Source organism: Aethalodelphis obliquidens, unplaced genomic scaffold, assembly GCF_003676395.1.
Source record: "Aethalodelphis obliquidens isolate GAN/ISIS:26980383/991018 unplaced genomic scaffold, ASM367639v1 scaffold4, whole genome shotgun sequence".
NCBI classification, from domain to species: domain Eukaryota; kingdom Metazoa; phylum Chordata; class Mammalia; order Artiodactyla; family Delphinidae; genus Aethalodelphis; species Aethalodelphis obliquidens.
In genome coordinates this window covers 8398180-8410611 of record NW_020837948.1, presented here as the reverse complement: position 1 = coordinate 8410611, position 12432 = coordinate 8398180, and the positions used below count along the sequence as shown (strand labels likewise).

Sequence of the window (12432 nt, the reverse complement as noted above, 5' to 3'; positions counted from 1 at the left end):
TAACAAATGAAGAGGAAATAGGCAGTCTACCTGAAAAGGAATTCAGAATAATGATAGCAAAGATGATCCAAACTCTCGGAAATAGAATGGAGATAATACAAGAAACGTTTAACAAGGACCTAGAAGAACTAAAGAGGAAACAAGCAACGATTAACAACACAAAAAAATGAAATTAAAACTACTCTAGAAGGGATCAATAGCAGAATAACTGAGGAAGAAGAACGGATAAGTGACCTGGAAGGTAAAGTAGTGGAAATAGCTACTGCAGAGCAGAATAAAGAAAAAAGAATGAAAAGAATTGAGGACAGTCTCAGAGACTTCTGGGACAACATTAAACACACCAACATTTGAATTTTGGGGTCCCAGAAGAAGAATAGAAAAAGAAACGGACTGGGAAAATATGTGAAGAGATTATAGTTGAAAACTTCACTAATATGAGCAAGGAAATAGTTAATCAAGTCCAGGAAGCACAGAGAGTCCCATACAGGATAAATCCAAGGAGAAACACGCCAGGACACATATTAATCAAACTGTCAAAAATTAAATACAAAGAAAACATATTAAAAGCAGCAAGGGAAAAACAACAAATAATGCACAAGGGAATCCCCATAAGGTTAACAGCTGATCTTTCAGCAGAAACTCTGCAAGCCAGTAGGGAGTGGCAGGACATATATAAAGTGATGAAGGGGAAAAACCTACAACATAGATTACTCTACCCAGCAAGGATCTCATCAGATTTGATGGACAAATCAAAACCTTTACAGACAAGCAAAAGCTAAGAGAATTCAGCACCACCAAACCAGTTTTACAACAAATGCTAAAGGAACTTCTCTAGGCAGGAAACACGAGAGAAGAAAAACACCTACAATAACAAACCCAAAACAATTTAGAAAATGGTAATAGGACCATACATATTGATAACTACCTTAAATGTAAATGGATTAAAGACTCCAACCAAAAGACACAGACTGGCTGAATGGATACAAAAACAAGACACGAATATATGCTGTCTACAAGAGACCCACTTCAGACCTAGGGACACATATAGAGTGAAAGTGAGGGGGGGGGGGGAAAGATATTCCATGCAAATGGAAATCAAAAGAAATCTGGAGTAGCAATTCTCATATCAGACAAAATAGACTTTAAAATCAAGACTATTACAAGAGACAAAGAAGGACACTACATAACGATGAAGGGATCAATCCAAGAAGAAGATATAACAATAGTAAATATTTATGCACCCAACATAGGAGCACCTCAATACATAAGGCAAATACTAACAGACATAAAAGGAGAACTCGACAGTAACACAATCATAGTAGGGGAATTTAACACCTCACTTTCACCAATGGACAGATCATCCAAAATGAAAACAAATAAGGAAACACAAACTTTAAATGATACATTAAACAAGATGGACTTAATTGATATTTATAGGACATTCCATCCAAAAACAACAGAATACACATTTTTCTCAAGTGCTCATGGAACATTCTCCAGGATAGATCATATCTTGGGTCACAAATCAAGCCTTGGTAAATTTAAGAAAATTGAAATCGTATCAAGTATCTTTTCCGACCACAACGCTATGAGACTAGATATCAACTATAGGAAAAAATCTGTAAAAATTACAAACACATGGAAGCTAAACAATACACTACTTAATAACCAAGAGATCACTGAAGAAATCAAAGAGGAAATCATAAAATACCTAGAAACAAATGACAATGAAAACACAAGACCCAAAACCTATGCGATGCCACAAAAGCAGTTCTAAGAAGGAAGTTTAGAGCAATACAATCCTACCTTAAGAAACAGGAAACATCTTAAATAAACAACCTAATCTTACACCTAAAGCAATTAGAGAAAGAAGAACAAAAAAAACTCAAAGTTAGCAGAAGGAAAGAAATCATAAAGATCAGATCAGAAATAAATGAAAAAGAAATGAAGGAAACGATAGCAAAGATCAATAAAACTAAAAGCTGATTCTTTGAGAAGATAAACAAAATTGATAAACCATTAGCCAGTCTCATCCAGAAAAAAAGGGAGAAGGTTCAAATCAATAGAATTAGAAATGAAAAAGGAGAAGTAACAACTGAGACTGCAGAAATACAAAGTGTCATGAGAGATTACTACAAGCAACTATACGCCAATAAAATGGAAAATCTGGAAGAAATGGACAAGTTCTTAGAAATGCACAACCTTTCAAGACTGAACCAGGAAGAAAGAGAAAATATGAACAGACCAATCACACGCACTGAAAGTGAAACTGTGATTAAAAATCTTTCAACAGACAAGAAAGAGATCAGGACCAGACGGCTTCACAGGCGAATTCTATCAAACATTTAGAGAAGAGCTAAATCTATCCTTATGAAACTCTTCCAAAATATAGCAGAGGGAGGAACACTCCCAAACTCATTCTACGAGGCCACCATCACCCTGATACCAAAACCAGACAAAGATGTCACAAAGAAAGAAAACTATAGGCCAATATCACTGATGAACATAGATGCAAAAATCCTCAACAAAATACTAGCAAACAGAATCCAACAGCACATTAAAAGGATCATAACCATGATCAAGTGGGGTTTATCCCACAAATGCAAGGATTCTTCAATATACGCAAATCAATGAACGTGATACACCATATTAACAAATTGAAGGAGAAAAACCATATGATCATCTCAGTAGATGCAGAGAAAGCTTTCAACAAAATTCAACACCCCTTTATGATAAAAACCCTGCAGAAAGAAGGCATAGTGGGAACTTTCCTCAACATAATAAAGGCCATATGTGACAAACCCACAGCCAATGTCGTCCTCAATGGTGAAAAACTGAAACCATTTCCACTAAGATCAGGCACAAGACAAGGTTGCCCACTCTCACCACTCTTATTCAACATAGTTTTGGAAGTTTTAGCCACAGCAATCAGAGACGAAAAAGAAATAAAAGGAATCCAAATCGGAAAGAAGTAAAGCTGTCACTGTTTGCAGATGAGAATCCTCAAGATGCTACCAGAAAACTACTAGAGCTAATCAATGAACTTCGTAAAGTAGCAGAATACAAAATTAAATGCACAGAAATCTCTGGCATTCCTATACACTAGTGACAAAAAATCTGAAAGAGAAATTAAGGAAACACTCCCATTTACCATTGCAACAAAAAGAATCAAATACCTAGGAATAAACCTACCTAAGGAGACAAAAGACCTGTATGCAGAAAATTATAAGACACTGATGGAAGAAATTAAAGATGATACAGACAGATGGAGAGATATACCATTTTCTTGGATTGGAAGAATCCACATTGTGAAAATGACTATACTACCCAAAGCAATCTACAGATTCAGTGCAATCCCTATCAAACTACCGATAGCATTTTTCACAGAACTAGAACAAAAAATGGCACAATTTGTATGGAAACACAAAAGAGTCCAAATAGCCAAAGCAATCTTGAGAAAGAAAAACAGGAGCTGAAGGAATCAAGCTCCCTGACTTCAGACTATACTACAAAGCTACAGTAATCAAGACAGTATGGTACTAGCACAAAAACAGAAATACAGATCAATGGTACAGGATAGAAAGTCCAGAGACAAACCCACGCACATATGGTCACCTTACCTTCGATAAAGAAGGCAAGAATATACAGTGGAGAAAACACAGCCTCTTCAATAAGTGGCGCTAGGAAAACTGGACAGCTACATGTAAAAGAATGAAATTAGAACACTTCCTAACACCATACACAAAAATAAACTCCAAATGGATTAAAGACCTAAATGTAAGGCCAGACACTATCAAACTCTTAGAGGAATACACAGGCAGAACACTCTATGACATAAATCACAGCAAGATCCTTTTTGACCCACCTCTTAGGTAAATGGAAATAAAACCAAAAATAAACAAATGGGACCTAATGAAACTTGAAAGCTTTTGCACAGAAAAGGAAACCATAAAGAAGACGAATAGACAACCCTCAGAATGGGAGAAAATATTTGCAAATGAAGCAACTGACAAAGGATTAATCTCTAAAATTTATGAGCAGCTCATGCAGCTCAATAACAAAAAAACAAACAACCCAATCCAAAAATGGGCAGAAGACCTATATAGACATTTCTCCAAAGAAGATACACAGATTGCCAACAAACACATAAAAGAATGCTCCACTTCATTTATCATTAGAGAAATGAAAATCAAAACTACAATGAGATATCATCTCACACCGGTCAGAATGGCCATCACAAAAAATCTACAAACAATAAATGCTGGAGAGGGTGTGGAGAAAAGGGAACCCTCTTGCACTGTTGGTGGGAATGTAAATTGATACAGCCACTATGGAGAACATTATGGAGGTTCCTTAAAAAAACTAAAAATAGCACTACCATCCCACCCAGCAATCCCACTACTGGGCATATACCCTGAGGAAACCATAATTCAAAAAGAGTCTTGTACCACAATGGTCACTGCTGCTCTATTTACAATAGCCGGGACAGGGAAGCAACCTAAGTGTCCATCATCAGATAAATGGATAAAGAAGATGTGGCACATATATACAATGGAATATTACTCAGCCATAAAAAGTAACGAAATTGAGTTTTTGGAGTGAGGTGGATGGACCTAGAGTCTGCCATACAGAGTGAAGTCAGAAAGAGAAAAACAAATACTGTATGCTAACACATATATATGGAATCTAAAAAAAAAAAAAAAGGTCATGAAGAACCTAGGGGAAAGATGGGAATAAAGATGCAGACCTACTAGAGAACGGACTTGAGGATACAGGGAAGGGGAAGGGGAAACTGGCAGAAAGTGAGAGAGTGGCATGGACATATATACACTACCAAATGTAAAACCGACAGCTAGTGGGAAGCAGCCGCATAGCACAGGGAGATCAGCTCGGTGCTTTGTGACCACCTAGAGGGGGGTGGGCAGGAGGGAGATGCAAGAGGGAAGAGATACGGGAATGTGTGTATATGTATGGCTGATTCACTTTGTTGTAGAGCAGAGGCTAGCACACCATTGTAAAGCAATTATACTCCAATAAAGGTGTTTAAAAAAAACCCACAAGGAGATACCATTTCACATCTATTATTTAAAAAAAAACACAGAAAGTAACAAGTGTTAGCAAGGATGTAGAGAAATTGGCACATTTGTAAATTGTGGTGCGAATGTAAAATAGTGCAACTGACATGGAAAACAGTATGGTGGCTCCTCAAAAATATACCCAAAAGAATTGAAAGCAGGGTCACAAAGAGATATTTTTACACCCATTTTCATAGCAGCATTATTCACAATAGCCAAAAGATGGAAGCAACCAAATGCCCATAGACAGAAGAATGGATAAACAAAATGTGGTATATTCACACAATGTAATATTATTTAGCCTTTAAAAAGGAAGTATATCCTGACACATGCTACAACATAGATAAACCTTGAAGACATTATGCTAAGTGAAATAAGTCAGTCACAAAAAAGACAAATACTGTATGATTCCATTTATATGAAGTACCTAGAACAATCAGATTCATAGAGACAGAGAGTAGAATGGTGGTAACAAGGGACTGGGGGAGGAAAGAATGGGGAGTTACTGTTTAATGTGTATGAAATTTCAGTTTGGCAAGATGAAAAATTTCTCAGTACGGTTGGTGGTGATGGTTGCACAACAATGTGAAAGTACTTGAACTGCACATTTAAAAATGGTTAAAATGGGGCTTCCCTGGTGGCACAGTGGTTGAGAGTCCGCCTGCCGATGCAGGGGACACGGGTTCGTGCCCTGGTCCGGGAAGATCCCACATGCCGCGGAGCAGCTGGGCCCATGAGCCATGGCAGCTGAGCCTGCGCGTCTGGAGCCCATGCTCCGCAACGGGAGAGGTCACAACAGTGAGAGGCCCGCGTACCACAAAAAAAAAATTAAAAAATGGTTAAAATGGTAAATTTTATGTTATATATATTTTGCCACAATAAAAAAATTTTTTTAAAGAAGACAGAAATCTTTCTTTCATGTATACCAGTATATAGAGTACTTCCAGTGAAAGTATGTTTATGCAATAGAAATTACAGACATTATTGTCTATGTGCGATATTCCCCTGGTCTAAGAGAAACAGAATAATGGGAAGAACAGGGAGCCAGAAAATAGATACTACAAGTGTCAAATGCTAATAACACTTACCATTAAACTAGCTGTTTGTGAAGACGGAGTACTTGTTAACAGGCCTCTGCTTTTCTTATCAGAAGTACTGGAATGTGTGTTCTATCAGTATTTTGTGAAATAGGGAATTGAATAGCAGAAAGAAATAAAATATCTTAATACAGTACAAACAAAATTTTAATAGTATACTAGATCATATGTCATAGTAATAAAATTTTAATATGCTAATTAAATTTTAAAACACTAGACAAGAAACTAAAGAATTTTTTGGCTTGAGCTAGGTCAAACAACCTCCAAGAGAACTCTATGTGGTAAAAATGATATATCTCTTTGAATAGGTGTCATTACATGCTGCCAAGCCTGGAACCCAAATTCATAAAACCTGAACATCACAGGGAAGTTGTGTTAGGTTTCTTTTTTCTTTCTTTCGTCTTTTCTTTCTTGAACTCTTTCTTTCTGGCTTAAAATCTCTTAAACTAGTTGTTCAAGACATAATCTGGAATATTTATTAGGAAGATTTTATCAAAAAATTATAAGTAAATTTACCTAGTACACTAAATATGTTAGTTCTCTAATTTATTACCTATATGATCTTTTAATCTGTTCATCTGAACAATAGGGATTATTCTACCCTAGGAATTGCCATGCAAAGGTTACAAATAATACATGCTGTTCCACTGCAAGGAGTGCAGTTAGCTGATACTGCCCAGCTGCAACACCTTTAGAATCTGCTTCAGCTTTCAGGTTGAGGCCATCATCTAGGGCAAGCCTCAGCCAACATCTAAGCATAGCAGCCCAACATAATATTCCTATAATGGACAATCTTTGCTCCAGACCTCCCCACTGGGAGAGCCTTTGTCAGATCTGCATTGAAGACTGAGGCTATTCCAGCCCAATCTTCCTTCCTCCCTGCTTTCCTTTCTCAGGTATTACCCCCTCCAATATGCCATTTGAACGCTTTTTTTTTTTTTTTTTTTTTTTGCGTTATTAGGGCCTCTCACTGTTGTGGCCTCTCCCATTGTGGAGCACAGGCTCCGGACGCGCAGGCTCAGTGGCCATGGCTCATGGGCCTAGTCGCTCCGCGGCATGTGGGATCTTCCCGGACCAGGGCACGAACCCGTGTCCCCTGCATCGTTAGGCGAACTCTCAACCACTGTGCCACCAGGGAAGCCCTGAACTCTTAATTCTGCCGGAATAATCTCTTCCCAGTGGTCTCAAGTGACACAATTGTCAACAGTCAATCCATTTAAAAAACATCTGCCTGGGGCTTCCCTAGTGGCGCAGTGGTCGAGAGTCCGCCTGCCGATGCAGGGGACATGGGTTCGTGCCCCGGTCCAGGAAGATCCCACATGCCGTGGAGCGGCTGGCCCCATGAGCCATGGCCGCTGAGCCTGCGCATCCGGAGCCTGTGCTCTGCAACGGGAGAGGCCGCAACAGTGAGACGCCCGCGTACCGCAAAAAAAAAAAAAAAACTGCCTGTATATAGCTGTAAGTACATAGATTCTCCGCATTTTTTCCTAGATTTGCTAAGACATTAATGCATACCTAAATTTTCCTAATAAGTACATCTTCTTTTTATAGTCTTTTCAAGAATTAGTTAATAAAAGGCCAGTGCTTACCAACGCAGGTTTGAGGGGCTGAGGCAGCAGAACTTTAGCAACTGATCTACCTGCACTGCTTTCTACAACAGACCTCTGGTGAGATGATGGAACCTTGATATTTAGGTGATGAGAGCTTAATGTTGTTTGAGAACTTGTATCTCTAGGTTCAGGATCTTTTTCAGGCTGAAAGAAATTCAGAATCATAAAACACATTTTACAATGCTATAACAACATTTGTATCATCTCTCAGATGTCCTATTTTTATTGTTTTATATATATTTGTGTTATAATTGTTATAATTAAAATGGGATCTATATTTCTATCTATAATTCCCTCAACTTGAAAGAAAGTTTTAAACTTAAAAAGTTTTTTTAAAAAAGTAAGGTTTTTAATATATTTAAGGAAAAAAAATTTGTTGAAAGACAAAATAGTCTGAAATATACTCAGCTCAAAAAATTGTCCTACCACATTTAAGGTAACATCTCCCAAATAGTGTTTTTGAAAAGAAAAATGACAATAAGATCTATTTATTTGTCACTATTTAAAACTAAATTTTAGAGAAAACATTAAATATATTTATATAAATATCTTTATTATGCAATAATCTTCATTTAAAAAACAAAAAGTCCTTTCTAAGACATCAGGAAGCTGCAACTACAAGAAAGTGTATTGCGGGCTTCCCTGGTGGCGCAGTGGTTGAGAGTCCACCTGCCGATGCAGGGGACACAGGTTCATGCCCCGGTCCGGGAAGATCCCACATGGCCGTGGAGCGGCTGGGCCCGTGAGCCATGGCCGATGAGCCTGTGAGTCCGGAGCCTGTGCTCTGCAACGGGAGAGGCCACAACAGTGAGAGGCCCGCGTACCGCCAAAAAACAAAAACAAAAACAAACAAACAAACAAAAAAAGAAAGTGTATTGCTTTACCAACTAGTCCCTGCACTGAAAACTGTTCAGTGACTGCTTGTCCTAAGTTATGTGACTTGTCTTATGCTTTCAAGATGTGTTTATAATAATATTCAGGGACTTCCCTGGTGGTTAAGAATCCACCTGCCAATGCAGGGGACATGGGTTCGAGCCCTGGTCCGGGAAGATCCCACATGCCGTGGAGCAGCTAAGCCCATGCGCTACAACTACGGAGCCTGCGCTCTAGAGCCCACGAGCCACAACTACTGAGTCCGTGTGCCACAACTACTGAAGCCCACATGCCTAGAGCCCATGCTATGCAACAAAGACAAGCCACCGCAATGAGAAGCCCGTGCACTGCAATGAAGAGTAGCCCCTGCTTGCTGCAACTAGAGAAAGCCCGTGAGTGGCAACGAAGACCCAACACAGCCAAAAATAAATAAATTAAAATAAATAAATAAAGTAGAATAATATTCAAAGTTTAAATATATTCAACATAACTGAGGAGAATGCAATTTGAGAATGACAAGATTTTGAGTTGAGGGTAAGGGGATAAAGAGGATGATAAAGAAAGAGGAGGGGAGGGAAGTAGAAGAGGTATAAGGTATTGATATAGTCCAAGCAAAGGAAAGAACAAAGGTATGGAGCAAAGAGTGAGGTACTTACTGTCAACTATTAACTCCTTTCTTTCACTGAAAATTTCACACCTTGCATACAGCCTTTTCTCTCACTCCTGTCATCATTCTCAGCAATTTCATCATCCAAGGGAATAACCCAGCCAACCAACTGGTCTCTAAGTTGCTTGATCTCTGCATTTCCAATAACCTTTTCCCCTCATGGCATTTCATTCACTCTATGATCAAACTTAGCCCTTGCCATCAATAGAAACTACAGAATCAATCAATTCAAATAGCTTCCTATATTTGTCCAAGCCCTGCACAATTATCTTGAGGAAATAAACTTCCCTGTCATTGAAATCTCCAATTTACTGATCCTACAATGTTATCTCATCCATGATCTTTCTCCTGTCTTATTCCTTCCTTATCTACCACCAACCATCATTATAACTACTTTCTTATCGCTTTCTCCTCCTATCACAGATGCCTGACAAATCCCCAGCCTGATGAACCCTAACATCAATATCCGCTGTACCACCAGTGCAATTAAGTGTTGGAGAAAATTATACAATGTGGCATACCAACAGCACTACAAACTCAAAAGGAGTAGCCACAGATTGGCACCTCTTCTACACTTCTCTAGCTTCTTACGACTATTTCAAAATCACCCAATTTTCCTTAAACCTCTAGCCTCCTTCCTTCTACCATCTGCAACTGACATCTTTGGCTCACCCTTCCCTGCAACAATAAAAGACATCAAACAGCATCCAACTACTCACTCGAGACTCAAATTTTGGGGGCCCAGTGCAAAATAAAATTGTGGGGCCCCAATATTTAAAAGCTATTTAAAATGTCAAGATGGTGAAAACAGAGCATTAAATGAAGCATGGGGTCCTTCTAAGCACAATACCCACCCTGCTACCACTACATCTACAAGTATATCACAAGAGAAATCTCCCTCCTCTTTTAAATGCCAGTTCCTCCACTGGTATTCTGGATCTCATCCTTCCTCATCTTTTCAAGGACTTCTCTCCTCCATATAATAGTATAGGGAAGCTTTTTGTTTTTATTTTTTAAAATAGCTTTATTGAGATATAAATCACCATAAAATTCACCCATTTAAGAGTAAAATTCAATGGTTTTTAATACATTCACAGGGTTGTGCAATCATCACCACAGCCTATTTTAGAACATTTTTGTTCCCACTAAAAGAAACCCCATAACCATTAGCAGTCAATCTCCATTCCATCCCCATCAGCCCTAAGTAACTACTAATCTATGGCTGTCTTTATATATTTGCCTATCCTGGACACTTCTTATAAATGAGGTCATATAATATGTGGCCTTTTGTGACTGGCTTATTTCACAGTGCATAGTTTTTTCAAGGTTCATCCAAGTTGTAGCATGTATCAGTGCTTCACTGGTTTTTATTGCCAAATAATATTCTATTGTATGGATATACCACATTTTATTTACCCATTCATCAGGAGATGGACACTGGTGTTGTTTCCACTTTTTGCCTGTTGTGAATAAATGCTGTCAAGAACATTCATGTATAAGTTTTTGTAAGGATGTATGCTTTTATTTCTCCTGGGTATAAACCTAAGAGTAGAATTGCTGAGTCCTACGGTAACTCCACGTTTAAAATTTTGAAGAACTGCCAAATTGTTTTACGAATCAGCTGTACTATTTTACATTCACCCCACAATGTCTGAAGGTTCTCATTTCTCCACATCATCACCAACATTTATTATTGTCTGTCTTGTTTTTCTTTTTTTGGCCGTGCTGTGCAGCTTGCAGAATTGTGGTTCCCCGACCAGGGAATGAACCCGGGCCACAGCAGTGAAAGTGCCGAGTCCTAACCACTGGACCACCATGGAATTCCGTTATCTGTCTTTTTGATTATAGTCATCCTAGTGGATATGAAGTCATACCTCATTGTGGTTTTGATTTGCATTTCCCTAATGACTAAGGATATTGAGCATCTTTTCATGTACTTATTGGCCATCTGTATATCTTCTTCAAAATAATATAAGGAAGTTCTCATAGACCAGCATCCCAGAAATGGTAAAGCTATAGTCAGGAAGAGAAACTTAGGAACACAGCTTTTGAGAAGGGGCAGAACATGCAAGAGCATAAGAAATGGCATTTAATGTAACATGTGACACACAAATTATAAGATGCTTGATTTGTATAGAAAGGTGTGCGTGTGTGTGGTTGTGTGTGTGTGTGTGTGTGTGTGTGTGTGTGTGTGAGAGAGAGAGAGAGAGAGAGAGAGAGATAATGGAGTATGAAACTGAGACAGCATGCATGGAAACAGGAAAGGGAAATGTAACCAGGAGGAAGCAAAGAAGCATGGAAAAGAAAACATAGAAGTATGTGGAAGATTTTTCATTGCTTTAGGTTAAAAAAGTGAAATTCAGGTCAACTTCAACCAGATCTCTATGTCACAGGGAGCTCCAGTTGCCTACTGAGTTACATTCACTATTCCCTCTTCTTTCCTTCTGTTATTCCCATTAGCCCTAAAAAATGGTACCACATATCCCATCTTTAAAACAAAACAGAATAAATTTCCTCTGACCCTGCCTCTCCCTCTAGTTACTGTTCTTTTCCACTATTTCCCATCAGAGTTAATCTCTATAGATAATCATTACTTCCTTACTTTATTTTTTTCTTTTTTTCCCACCTTTATTGAGGAATAATTGACAAATATAATAATATATATATTTAAAGCACACAAGTGATAATTTGATATACATATACATTGTGGAATGATTACCAAGATCAAGGTAATTAACATATCCATCACCTCACATAGTTAACATTAGTGGAGTGTGCATTGTGAGAAAGCTTAAAATATATTTTCAGCAACTTTTAAAATATACAATACCATATTATTAACTATTGTCACCATGCTAATGTCAGACCCTCAGAACTTATTTTTCTTACAACTGAAAGTCTGTAGTTTAACCTACATCTCACCATTTCCTCATACCCCAGACCCTGGCAACCACTGTTCTATTCTCTGTAATGAAATTGGCTTTTTCCCCCCACATATAAGCAATACCATACAGTATTTATCTTTCTCTGGTTTATTTCACTTAGCATAATGCCCTACGGGTTCATACAGATTGTCGCAAATGGAAAGATTTCCTTCTTTTTATGGCTGA

The 12432-nt window shown here is 38.2% G+C and overlaps 1 protein-coding gene across 1 annotated transcript in view; it reads right to left on the bottom strand.

Moving 5' to 3' along the window:
- Window positions 1-12432, bottom strand: part of MEIKIN (meiotic kinetochore factor) — a 119190-nt gene that overhangs the window by 51174 nt on the left and 55584 nt on the right. The window contains exon 10 of the mRNA XM_027101239.1: window positions 6164-6244. Coding sequence (XP_026957040.1) covers window positions 6164-6244 — 81 coding nt within the window. The remainder of the gene's footprint in view (window positions 1-6163; window positions 6245-12432) is intronic.